This window comes from Callionymus lyra, chromosome 13, assembly GCF_982586985.1.
Source record: "Callionymus lyra chromosome 13, fCalLyr1.hap1.1, whole genome shotgun sequence".
NCBI lineage: Eukaryota > Metazoa > Chordata > Actinopteri > Syngnathiformes > Callionymidae > Callionymus > Callionymus lyra.
In genome coordinates, this window is record NC_141830.1 from 19,064,689 (window position 1) to 19,077,307 (window position 12,619).

The 12,619-nt window shown below is 37.2% G+C and overlaps 2 protein-coding genes across 4 annotated transcripts; one reads left to right on the forward strand and one right to left on the reverse strand.

Annotated features, from left to right (window-relative positions):
• Nucleotides 1–27: 27 nt before the first annotated feature.
• On the reverse strand, nucleotides 28–5,607 carry trim35-28 (tripartite motif containing 35-28). Of its 3 annotated transcripts, none has more exons than XM_087806460.1 (7): nucleotides 5,513–5,607; nucleotides 4,965–5,402; nucleotides 2,743–2,838; nucleotides 1,223–1,453; nucleotides 1,114–1,136; nucleotides 912–1,030; nucleotides 28–835 (listed from the first exon to the last, which is right to left on the reverse strand). In XM_087806460.1, exons 2-7 carry the CDS (start codon nucleotides 5,367–5,369, stop codon nucleotides 300–302), a joined length of 1,410 nt encoding a protein of 469 aa, XP_087662586.1. In that variant the 5' UTR covers nucleotides 5,370–5,402; nucleotides 5,513–5,607; the 3' UTR covers nucleotides 28–299. The 3 variants fall into 3 exon arrangements, with proteins under 3 accessions (XP_087662586.1, XP_087662587.1, XP_087662588.1); XM_087806461.1 differs by having other exon boundaries at nucleotides 4,965–5,397; nucleotides 5,513–5,583; XM_087806462.1 differs by having other exon boundaries at nucleotides 5,540–5,569.
• Nucleotides 5,608–9,421: 3,814 nt separating this feature from the next.
• Nucleotides 9,422–12,519, forward strand: cxcr3.1 (chemokine (C-X-C motif) receptor 3, tandem duplicate 1). The gene is made up of 3 exons (XM_087805638.1): nucleotides 9,422–9,505; nucleotides 9,886–10,284; nucleotides 11,258–12,519. Exons 1-3 carry the CDS (start codon nucleotides 9,494–9,496, stop codon nucleotides 12,002–12,004), a joined length of 1,158 nt encoding a protein of 385 aa, XP_087661764.1. The 5' UTR covers nucleotides 9,422–9,493; the 3' UTR covers nucleotides 12,005–12,519.
• Nucleotides 12,520–12,619: the final 100 nt, after the last annotated feature.

A 12,619-nucleotide genomic window follows, 5' to 3' on the forward strand; every position in this document is an offset into this window, starting at 1 on the left:
TCTTAATTCTTGTGTGGACAACACAGGTTGCAGTTGAGACATATTTATTGTATCATCGAATTTGATTTACATTTAGCGACATAACATTAGGTAGATAACATCATTATACTGACTCCGGATAAGTGGAAAGAGACAAAAGCAGTAGTGTGACACTATCAATTCAATTAGCTACATAAAATGTATTGGTGCTCAGTATCAGCAGAGTATGTTTTCTATGTAATGTTTAACCAAAAATTACTAATAAAAAGGCAAAGATGGCTTGCCAGAGAGATTTAAAGTGGACTTCTCCACTGTGCTCATTAAGAAGTGTGCACAGCTATTTTTCCAGGGGCCAAAGTCATCGGTTTGCTCTGTAATCCTGGCCCGAAAATGGGTAACATTTCTTCACTAAACTCCGCTGTTAAAGTGATGAGGTGCTCTTGTGTTCCCCCATCCCAAAATGACACCTCCCCTTTATCCATGTTCAGTTTAACGCGGATTCTCTCCGGACGCTTCTGCAGCTTCAGCTCGGTGCGCTCCGGGGTCAGGACCGTGTACACTCCCTTGCTGAACGCGATAGAAAACACACCCCGTGTGGTGCATACGGTGAACTTCTTCTTACGGGCCACCGACTTCTTACAGACTCCAACCATCCACTTGGGATGGTCGTCGACAATGACGTCCCACTTGTGCTTCCCGGAGGTGTAACCTTCAGCGCCGAGTAGAAAGACGCAGGGATTGAAGCGTTCATAGTTGTCCGGGGCGGTGAGTCGCTCTGGGCTTTCTTTCACCGTGGTGAGGTCGGCACTCAGACACAGCCACGGAGAGACAGAGTTGGGGTCGAGCAGCACTGGATCTGCAAGTCAAGGCAAGAGCATTAAACCTTCACTAGATGATGGTCACATTGAGAAAGTCTCATATAATTTACTCACAGTATTGGACATGGGCTTTCATGGCCAACCACACTTTGTAGCTCAAACAGCCCACATGCTTGTTGACATCTATTAATGAGCTCTTAGGGAAAATGGGGTCGTTTCCAGTCCATATAGAACTACAAATGCAGAATAAACAGATAATATATGTAGTTTAAAGTTAATATAGTTAAAAAGTTAAAATTAAATCAATATTACGTACCGTTTTTTTATTTCCTGGAAATTCTGCGATTAAAAAAAAAACAGCCCTTTGATTAACCAAATTCATAAAATGGTCCAAAACAAGAACTAGAAATAATGTTCTGTCTTACCTTCGTCAGTGGCAGATCCTCATTTCCCATTTCTTTCTTTAAGTTGGTTATTATTTTATTCAAGGCCTCGACATCTTTCTTAGTGGAGACTATCATATCATCTATGGCAGCTCTCTTTTGAACCCTTTCTGCTTCGAGAGCTTGTAGACGCAAGGCTTCTTCTTCTTGGAGGATTTTGTGAATCTTTTCAAACTCCTCCTTGATTCGACTTTCGGCCACCTCAACTTGATCCTAGTAAGATAAAAAAAATAAAAATTATAAACTGCTATAGCCAAATGATATGACACTGGTTACTGCTCCTGATGATAAGGTTCCAGGGTTGAGTCAGTACTTGGGTGACTTAGGTCAGTCTGTCAAACTGAGCCTGAGAAACCTGGGTGTTGTTTTTGACAAAGACATGTCTCTAGTTCAACACTGTAGAAAACTGACCAGAAACTGTTTCTTTCAACTGAGAAAAATCTCTAAACTTAGGAAAATGTTGTCACAACATGATCTGGAGCTTGTAATCCATGTGTTTGTGTCTTCTAGCCTGGACTATTGTAACAGTTTGTTTTCATGTCTTAACAAGAAGGATTTGTCTCGCCTGCAGTTGATTCAGAAAACTCTGCAGCAAGAATTCTGAGCCGCTCAAGTAGAAGAACTCACATTTCTCCGATCCTTAAAACTCTTCACTGGCTTCCAGTTTCTTTCAGGATCAACTTAAAAAATGTATTGAGTATTGTTTTGATTGTTTAAGCGCTTTGTGACCCTGGTCTGGAAAAGCGCTATATAAATACAAATGACTTACTTACTTACTAAAAAGGCAACTAATGTGTTGATTTAAGTGTGTCCTTAATATATCTTGGACCTCTATCGTTCTGTATGTGTCTGTTTGTACAAAACTGTCCTTTATTAAAATATTTACATTAGGAAATGTGCTTAAGCGCCGGCCACTGAACGATACGTTTTTCTGAAGATTTAATCTATTTTGCCCCAACCACACACAATCTGCTTTGACTAGTCAAGCATCAAGGTTTGTCACTATGTGTCATCAATCCAGGAAGTCTCCACATCCAATGTACCCCTTGAAAGTGGGGCGTGATTACAGCTGGCTGGAGGAGGAGTGAAGCCATTATTATGTCATAATGGACTCCTCTCTCGTAACCTCTTGTTCGCCCAGATTTCAGACATTGTCATGATGAGGAACTTAATGCATCTATGAGAGGAAGTCTTCAACATTTCAAAGATGTGAGTTAGTCAGGGGAGTTGGGTTTTCACATTAGATTTACACAAGAGAGAAATTGTTGGGTTGTAACTGAGGCTGTTCTAATCCGATACTATGAAAAAATTGGGGAAAAAAACAACTCCATCAAACACCAGCATTTTATTCTCAGAGGAGCAGAATGATTTTGTATGATGAATGTGATACTTTAGATGTTTGTACTCAATTTATCAATTACGATAAAAGTAGACATTATTATTAACTGAAGACTGAGACAGCAGTGTCTGTATTTGTTATGACAGAGCTCAAATAGACTCACCTGGATGTGTTTCCCTGCATCGCCAAGGTCATACATCAGTTTCTTGTGGGCAGCCATTTTTGTCTCAAAAATCTTGACGAAATAGCTCAGCTCCTTCTGCAACATACATGGCAATATACACTTAGCCAGATGGCATGATTCAGAAAATTTTAGTTAGTAAGTCTTATTTGTAAAGTGCCCTCACAGACCAGGGTCACAAAGCGCTTAAATAAAACGGCAATAAAAAAATACATAAACATTTAAAAACTTTAAAAGGCTCTGAAATTCTGAGAATTTGGGGGGGAAATGTCAGTCCTCCTACTAGAGCTTGTCGGAATTCTATATAGAATACATTTTTTTACCAGTACATATTTTATACCGAATAAATCTTCCTTACCAGTACATTTTGCCATTTCGAGAAAACCCAGGCCCTATCAACGCTATACTGCTGAGATCCATATTCAGTGCTGTGATACTACATTTTACCATATTCAGTGAAAACACACACACTGGCAGGAATGTGAGCAAAATACTTTCACAGCCACCACAAATATAGTTGACAATAATAGTATCTATAGTTATATAACTGTTATAGGAAGCTTACTGTAGATTACTCAAAAACCTTTTGTACAAGGACAGAGTGCAGCAATAACTTTTTGATCTTATTAATTTCAGGTATTTTTTATAATTATAATAATAACAATTATAATTGTTGTTGTTGATGTTATTATTATTATTATACAACACAAACAATTAAAAAACAACCGTGGGATATTTTAATCACCTTTAAACTAGCTTTGAACTTCGGCCTCATTTTTGCAGCCAAAAATAATGTCAAAGAGTTGAGCTGTGGAGGGAACGTCTACAATGGTGCACATTGGAGTTGTCGTCTTACTTTCCATCTGCATTGAGATGCGTGTCCTTTTTTTTCCAGACCAGAAAAGAGGGAACTTTTAGATACAATTGCGATTACAATAAATAGAGCACATAGTCTTGACTTTTGTTTTCAAAAGTATCGTTTCAACGTTCTAGTTACAACTCTGATGGCACCACATGTATGTCACTTATATAAGACCTCTATATCTTGTTACTTCCCTCATTACATGTGTATATCTTTCTTTGAAATCTATCTATCAATTTTCCTGCAATATTTCATTAACATTTTGTAATAACTCTTTAATTACAACTCTGATGGTCACCAAACTAATGTCACTTACAAAAGACATGTTACGAACTTCGTTACCTTTTCAAACGTATCTTTAAAATCTATATTTCAATGCAATATTTCACTTTCACTCATAAATGACCTCCATATCATGTTACTGCACTCGTTAATCTTCACTTTTCTCTGTGAAATATTTTGTTTAAAGGCAATACGTAGTAAACATTCTGTAATAACTCCTGAGTTGCAACTCTCGGGTTGTCAACAAACTTATTGAAGACCTCCATATCATGTTACTGCACTCGTGAATTATTGCTACTTCACTGTCTCTTGTTCAACACTGCAGAAAACTGACCAGAAACTGTTTCCTTCAACTGAGAAAAATCTCTTAACTTAGGAAAATGTTGTCGGAACATGATCTGGAGCTTGTAATCCATGCGTTTGTGTCTTTTCGCCTGGACTATGGCAACAGTTTATTTTCATGTCTTAACAAGAAGGAGCTGTCCGTCTCTGCAGCGAGAATTCTGACCCGTTTAAGTAGAAGAACTCACATTTCTCCGATCCTTAAAACTCTCCACTGGCTTCCAGTTTCTTTCAGGATCAACTTTAAAATTCTGGTTCTTACTTTGAGATCTATTCATGGTCAGACTCCTCCTTACATCACTGATCTGATCCAGCCTTACACCCCAGCTCGGGCTCTGAGGTCTGTGGATCAGAATCTACTGATGGTTCCTGAACACGGTTCAGGACCAGAGGAGAGAAATCCTTACAGACTGTTGCTCCTAAGCTTTGGAACGATCTTCCTCTTTGTGTTTGATGATCTACTGACTCCTTCAAGAAACATCTTAAGATGTTTTTATTTGTTCAGGCTTTTCCTTGATTCTCTGGAACTCCTGTTGTGTTATCAGTTTAACTTGCCCTTTAAAGTATATATTTTATTGAGTACTGTTTTGATTGTTTAAGCGCTTTGTGACCCTGGTCTGGAAAAGCGCTCTATAAATATAAATTACTTACTTACTGTCAATGGCAGTAAGAAGAATGCTGGCTCTGAAAGAAAAGATTAAGTAGTATCACTAGTTACCTTGCACTCCTGAGCCCCGTCTTTCAGGGGCAACAGCTCATGTCTGGAGTGTTGGGCCGAACATTCCACACACACTGGCACCTCGTCATTCCTGCAGAAGAGCTCCAGGGGCTTCAAGTGAACATGGCAGCTCCCCTCGGGAGGACGACAGTCGGTCAACAGGTGTCGGTGTCTCAGGTATTTCTCGCTGACCTCGTTCAGGAGGCGCTCCTTCACCGGCTGGTCCTCCTCGAATCCCTTCCGACACAGCGGACAGGAACGACGACCCGCTGCGCTGCTTTTTTGTAAACAACTGCGGCAGACGGAGTGTCCGCAGGGCAACAACATGGGCTCCCGGAAGATGTCTTTACACACCGGGCAGCTGAGCTCTTCCTCGAGAGGAACCGCCATCATGGACTCGGCCATCGCTTTACTTTCACTTTCACAAACAGTCCTTTTCTAGACAGAAAAAACAGGTAAATATACATTTCAAGTAACCCGATCATTGACCAGTCAGCGAGATGCAACGTAGCCTTTAAAAAGACAAAGAATAAGTTAAATAATCTTACTTTTAAAAAACAAAACAAGACGGGCACCTTTTCCTGCTCGGGCGCTTCAGTCAGTCACTTCCGTGTCACTCCTGCCCTCTAGCGGCAGATGTGTGCGTAGGTAAGAATAGAATAGAATAGAAAAGCTTTATTCATCCCCAGAGGGGAAACACACTTTTACAAGAGCGCAGTTTAAAAAAATAAAGTGCAAGGAAAAAAATAAAAATAAAAGAGATAATACAAAATAAAATAAAAAAGATCTTAAAAAGTGTAATAAAAAGTAAGAAGAAAGAGGGAGCTGTTGTAACCAGCTGCTGCTCGTGCGGCGCCATCTTGAGTTAAGTTAGTGTATTTATGTTTTCTTAGTTTATAGTCATGTTTCTTTAATATTCAAGCCAATAAATCACATCTCGCTATTTTTAAATTTGCTTCAATTAGAAAAACAATCAACACGGAAGTGGCTTTAATAAAAATAAAAAAAAAGAGTAAAATCCCCCCAAAAAACTTCCAAAACTTTTTTTTACTTTCAAAAAACGACTTTATTTGATAAATATGAGTTGAATAATATGATAATACATTACTTACAACATTAAATACATTACTTATATTTTCTTATTCTTCTATCTTCTTATTTCTTCTTATATTTAACTTGCCCTTTAAAGTATATATTTTATTGAATATTGTTTTGATTGTTTAAGCGCTTTGTGACCCTGGTCTGGAAAAGCGCTATATAAATAAAAATTACTTACTTACTTATAATTTTTCGATTTACATTTTTTCTTTTTATTAATAATAAAGAAACAAATATATCTCCATAGAGGCACAAGTTTAGTTTCAGCATGACCCTGAACATCATAATAAATAAAACAATCCAACTGAACCTATGTTTGAAAACTCCTTAAGGAGGGAAGTTGCTGCAGTAGATTTGGCATTTTGGGAATTCACTCAACTATGAAGATCATATCAATAAAAATACTGCTGTAAATGTGCTTTTTTTTAATTGTCGGAGAGCAGTGCCTCAAGAGGAAAATATGAACAGTGTTAATATTAAACAATAAAAGTACAACACACAGCGATTGTATTTCTAATCATATAGCTTTTCACAAAATGACAGACCTATAGTTCCTGTTTCATGTCCTCTTTGCTTGTAAACCAGTCTGAACCCTCGGCAGAAATAATATTATTCAAGTGCACAATGATTATAGCTATTTTATACTAAAATTGAAGTAGTATATTTAAAGGTTACTATTGACCTTCTATACTTCAAAGTATTACACTGATGTATAATGCATTCAGTATACTTATACTCAAGTATACTTTATATTCATGAGGGTTTGGCAGTTATGTTATTTACATAAACCTGTTGTTGTTATATATGTTATATCTAAATTAGAATTTTTCGTTTATAGTTTCACCACAATTTTAGCTCATTGGTAAATGATCAACACCAAATAAGCCATAAGACCCTCTGCTTAATATGGCACTTTTGACAGCAACTACAGGGATTTCCTGTCGAACAAATGTTAGCACCCTGGTGAAGATGTGACACTCCTGGCCACATCCTGACACCAGTTAACCTGCCCAGATCAACTTCTACAGCTAAGGTACACTTGCACAGAGCTGTGCCAAATCACTTTATATATTGGCTCAGTCTTGAGGCGTACCCTGGACTCTATAGAGGAGGTCATGTGTGGACTACAGACAGCACCTGTCACCTTGAACACAAGTGAATAAAAATGTATATCAAAGGTGAACATAAGAAGTTGTTATTTTTTACCTCAGACCACTAATGATCACATCTTTGATTTAGCTTTGAATTTTTTATTTGTTTTAGTTGTTGCTGTTCAATGTTACACCTGAAGAAGAGCATAACAGAAGGTGTAAGACTGTTGAACACTTTACCTACTGAAATTAAACACTTATTGAGCGTAAAGGTCATTCATTTGGAAATAAACATGAGCGAGATCATGTACTCACAGAATAGGAATAAAAAAAAAAAAATAAAACATCAAATTATTAACAATGTGAACAAAGTTAGCATAAGTAAAATACTGCTCCCATGAAACCCATTAATTATCATAATGCATACATTGTTCACAAGACATAAACACATGACACACATAACTATCACTTAAATAAACACATGATTTACATACTGTTCATGTGATAAAACAATGATCACATGATATACTGTGTAAACAATTCCCCGAAAGAGACCTCCAGAGGGATCAATAAAGTTGTATCTTTCTTTCTATCTAAATGATGTTAGGTCAAGTAAATAGTCTGCTCACTGAAATAAACACGTATGATGGGAGAGATAATAAGAACGGTTATTCTCTCTTCTCCTTTTTAATCTTAAAAAAACATCTTGTCTGACCAACAGTTGTTCATCGAGTACAGCTGTAAATTGTTTGAATACAGCAGAAAATCCTTTGATTTGATTTTTGAAATATAATTAGAATATGACAAAACAAAAATTGTGTATCACTAAAAGTGTAATATTGTGTAAAAAACAAATCATCTTAAATTGATGTAAAAGGAAAATCTGTGATCGACACAAATCAATATAAACAAATAACGTGTTCCGGCTTGTACATCTGGCTGTAAGAAGTAGTTCAACACAAAAGAGAACTAACAAATGTGATAAGGAAACAATGTTACATTTTACTGACAATGGTGAACAAAATCTTTCCCGCTTTAAGTTTTATAGTTCCGCATGTTATCGTGCAGGAAGATTGCAGATCAAAGTTTTGTGTCATTTCAAACCCAGATGCATTTACTTTCATCAGTCGCTTACTAGAGGAGACATACACATGTGCAACTGAAACTGGAGGTGCAAAGAATAGCAACAAAAAAAGAGGAACTTTGGAGTGAACTTTCAAGGTGCAAAGAAACACATTTTAATGCAGCGCTTTCCATAAACTACAAGTCAATTTATACAGAGCCACAGACATGATAAATAGAAATAATACTTTGCGTGATTCGTGGCCACTTGTTTTTTTTTTTAACTATGTCATAGGCTCCATAACTTAATGACTGAACAGTAAAACCTAATATCAAAACCAAAAGAAACACAACAAAAACAATAATTTTGATTTACTTATACACTAAGGATTGAGAATACAGAAAACAACAGAAAATACTATGCTCTTGATTTATTTCCTTTAAATAAATAATGAAATGTCGATTGCTAATTCATTAAAAACATGTCCCTGAATATATATTTCTTTTTCCCAATTAAATGTGGTTGAAATTCGAGAACATAAGTAAGTAAGTAAGTAATAGTTATTTGTATAGCGCCTTTCCAGACCAATCAAAAACAATACACAGTTCTAATACGTGCGTTAAAAGGCCAAGACACATAAGACAAACACAGGAGTCCCAGAAAATCAGGGAAAAGCCTGCATGAATTAAAGTTGACTTAAGATGCTTCTTGAAGGAGTCAGTAGATCAGTAGACCATCAGTAGATTCTAATCCACAGACCTCAGAGCCCAGACGGGATCAGATCACTGATATGAGGAGGAGTCTGACCATGAATAGATCTGAAAGTAAAAAACAGAATATTAAAATTGATCCTGAAAGAAACTGGCAGTCAGTGAAGAGTTTTAAGGATCGGGGGAAATGTGAGTTCTACTACTAGAGCTGCTCAGAATTCTTGCTGCAGAGTTTTGTATTAACTGCAGGCGAGACAGCACCTTCTTGTTTAGACATGAAAATAAACTGTTACAATAGTCTAAACGAAAAGACACAAACACATGGATTACAAGCTCCATATCTTGTTGTCACATAATTTTCCCAGATTTTTCTCAGTTGAAGGAAACAGTTTCTGTTCAGTTTTCTGCAGTGTTGAACATGTGTTGCTTCCTTTACTCTGATCACATCCTCTTCAGTCAGCTGCGGAATCGAGTTTTGTCTTTCTTCCTTTTACACGTTGTTTCACTCTACAACCAGTGAGAGATTTCAGAACCTCACATCGCAGCTCCGTGCTCTCCACCACAGCCATGTCAGACTGGGTGAGTCACTTTGGTCTTTAATTTCCTCAGGATAACTGAGAAAGGCCAGTCTTCTAGAATGTCTAAATGATTTGTGTTCATTAAGAATGTTTTTTGTAAGTTTAGTTTAGTAAGAAACAATTATATTTCCATTCAAAAATTGAAAAAACATGGTTAAAATTCAATATATACTTTCATTAAAACTTATTTATGTTAAGCGTTTAGTCACTTTGTAGGAGCCAATTTTTAAATTCATATTCCATTCCGTTATTATTTTTGAGGGAACAGTACAAAGAAACACAATAAATAAAAGAGGCACAGAAGATTACAAGTGTATTGTTATTTTCTTGTAGCAAATTGAATTGAAAAATCTCAATGATGTTCTTTTTTTTTCAATTTAGAACGACATCTTTAATGACAAAACTTCCATTTCTCTAAGTGGTGACCTATGGTCCTTGGAGTCAAATGACACTTTACCTGAAAACTCAACTACTGCAACAAACATCTGTGCGGGGGAAATGGGGGGCGACCATTTGGATGGTTTGCATTTCGAAGCAATCTTTATCCCTGTCATCTACTCATTGGCTTTCATCGTGGGTATCCTTGGAAATGGACTTCTTTTTGGAGTTTTGCTGACGAGCAGAAGAAACTGGAGTGTCACAGACACCTTCATTTTCCACCTGGCCGTGGCTGACATTCTGCTGCTGCTGACGATGCCTCTGTGGGCCGCAAACGCCGCCCAAGCTGGCGGTTGGGGGTTTGGATCTCCTCTGTGCAAGTGTGCTGAAGCACTTTTTGCAGTAAGTGCTCGTTTAGATGATCTCCTCCAGATGGCGCCACACTTTGGCATTACTAGTTCGCTTCTTACGCATTTACAACAGAGGCCAATGATACAGTAGGCACTTCTGTTTTGTTTGTTTGTCGAATATTGAATGTAAAAAAAACAAGGAAAAAAAAACAGGAGGAGTGGTTGTATTTAGGAGGGAAGGAAAAGTTCAATCTATTGACATAATTGACAAATATAATGCAGAACAGGAAAACATTTAAAAAGTAAGTGAGTAAGTAAGTAATTTTTATTTGTAGATCGCTTTTCCAGACCAGGGTCACAAAGCGCTTAAACAATCAAAACAATATTCAATAAAATATATACTTTAAAGGTCAAGATAAAACTGATAACACAACAGGAGTTCCAGAAAATCAAGGAAAAGCCTGAACAAATAAAAAGGTCTTAAGATGTTTCTTGAAGGAGTCAGTAGATCATCAAACACAGAGAGAGAGGAAGATCGTTCCTAAGCTTAGGAGCAACAGTCTGGAAGGATTTCTCTCCTCAGGTCCTAAATGCTGGTGAGAACAGGGATGTCCTTATAATAAAAGCAATAATAACAAAATATTATTATAACCCACAAAATGACGAGTCTGGACGGTAAATATGCTTACATTTAAAACACGTTTTACTTTAAACTTTTCAAAAATAAATCCATTAAAATCAGTTTCAGCTTCTTCTGGTGCCAATTAAGATGGCAGTGAAATTCTTTAGAGATTAGTTAAATATGTCAGAATAGAAATGAGAAAATAATTTAATTGATTGTTCGACTACAACTATAGCAACTTTTTAAGAAAACAAACAACAAAAATATTTTTATATTATCAATTCATATTGACTTCAAAATAGCGACTTGTGATACTACAGGTAATATACACAATCCAAAGGTTTTTCTATGGTAAATATTGCTGATTTAAACTATACAAAATACATGTTTTTTTCCTCAACAGATCAACTTCTACTGTGGAATCTTCCTTCTGGCCTGCATAAGTCTTGACCGCTACCTATCCATCGTCCATGCTACTCAGATGTTCTCTCGCAAGAACCCTCGGTTTGTCCAGGTCAGCTGTGTGGCGGTTTGGGTCCTCTCCCTGCTCCTGTCCATCCCAGAGTGGATATTTAAAGAAGCCGTGAAAGATGAAAAACGGGGCGTCACGCAATGCATCTATTCGACCATTTCTGGCTACCTTTCAATAAAAGCATACCAGGACTTGCGCTTTGGTCTGAGGCTGCTTTACCACATTGCTGGTTTCCTCTTGCCTTCTGCCATCCTGATCTTCTGTTACTCCTGCATCTTGTGGCGCCTTAAATGCAGCTCCCCTGGAATCCAAAAGCAAAGAGCTTTCAAGGTGACTGTGGGCATTGTGCTTGTGTTTTTCATCTGCTGGACGCCGTATCACATTGTTCTGATGGTAGACACACTTCAGTCACTCTCAAACGACCGTCTTTCTTGTGGAAGAAAGTCCTCTCTGCAGATAGCCATGCCCATCACCGCTTCCATCGGTTTCCTCCACTGCTGCCTGAATCCAGTTTTGTACGCCTTTATAGGAGTGAAGTTTCGACGTCAGCTCCTTGACGTCATGCGGTCTCTCGGCTGCAAGCTGCAGATAAAGTCTAAAAGACAACTGACCACAAGAAGCAGACAAAGTTCTGTTTGGTCCGAGTCAGCTGACACCTCTAACTCTCTTGCTATCTGATACACAACTACTTAACACATACTTCTTTAATATCCTTTTTAAATGTATTAATCTTGACTTGCATTGACTGGACTTGGTTCATAAACCTAAAAATATATTTCTTGGAGTTGATGTCTGTCAATTACCTCTGCCAAGGAGGGCATGTATTTTGGTTCTGTCGTTTACTTGTATGACTCCTATTCATCCTGGATTATTTTTTTGTTGATTTAGAGAACATTGGTCAAACGCCTAAATATGGCCAATTTTTATGTCAGTGTTTATGATAAAATGAGGTTCATAGGTTATAAATGTCAACAATTCAAAGACTCCCAATAACAGTAAAACTTTTAGATCACAAAGGAATTTGATGGGATGTTCTGATGAAGGACAACAAACAGATAATTAAGATAGTTGTAGCCAAGAATAAAGAGACAATATTAGTTAGTCAGCCTGTATATCTGCAAATACACAATGTAATCTGTTTTTCTGTACACTGTCATCATTATGGTCTGAAATAAAATGGTTTTCTTCCTCAATCACGTGACTCAACACAACTTTATTTGACATTTCTACAAGTTATTAGCTTTAACTAATTTAAAGGCGTGCTATTGTCATGTATATTTTTCTGATCATGGG

Excerpts from the sequence above, each read along its gene's own strand:
- trim35-28 (XM_087806460.1), bottom strand. The coding sequence starts at position 5,369 with ATGGCCGAGTCCATGATGGCGGTTCCTCTCGAGGAAGAGCTCAGCTGC. Across the intron at positions 2,839-4,964 it reads ACGGGGCTCAGGAGTGCAAG|AAGGAGCTGAGCTATTTCGT; the intron begins GTAACTAGTGAT and ends TGTATGTTGCAG. Across the intron at positions 1,454-2,742 it reads ATGCAGGGAAACACATCCAG|GATCAAGTTGAGGTGGCCGA; the intron begins GTGAGTCTATTT and ends TTATCTTACTAG.
- cxcr3.1 (XM_087805638.1), top strand. Across the intron at positions 10,285-11,257 it reads GTGCTGAAGCACTTTTTGCA|ATCAACTTCTACTGTGGAAT; the intron begins GTAAGTGCTCGT and ends TTTCCTCAACAG.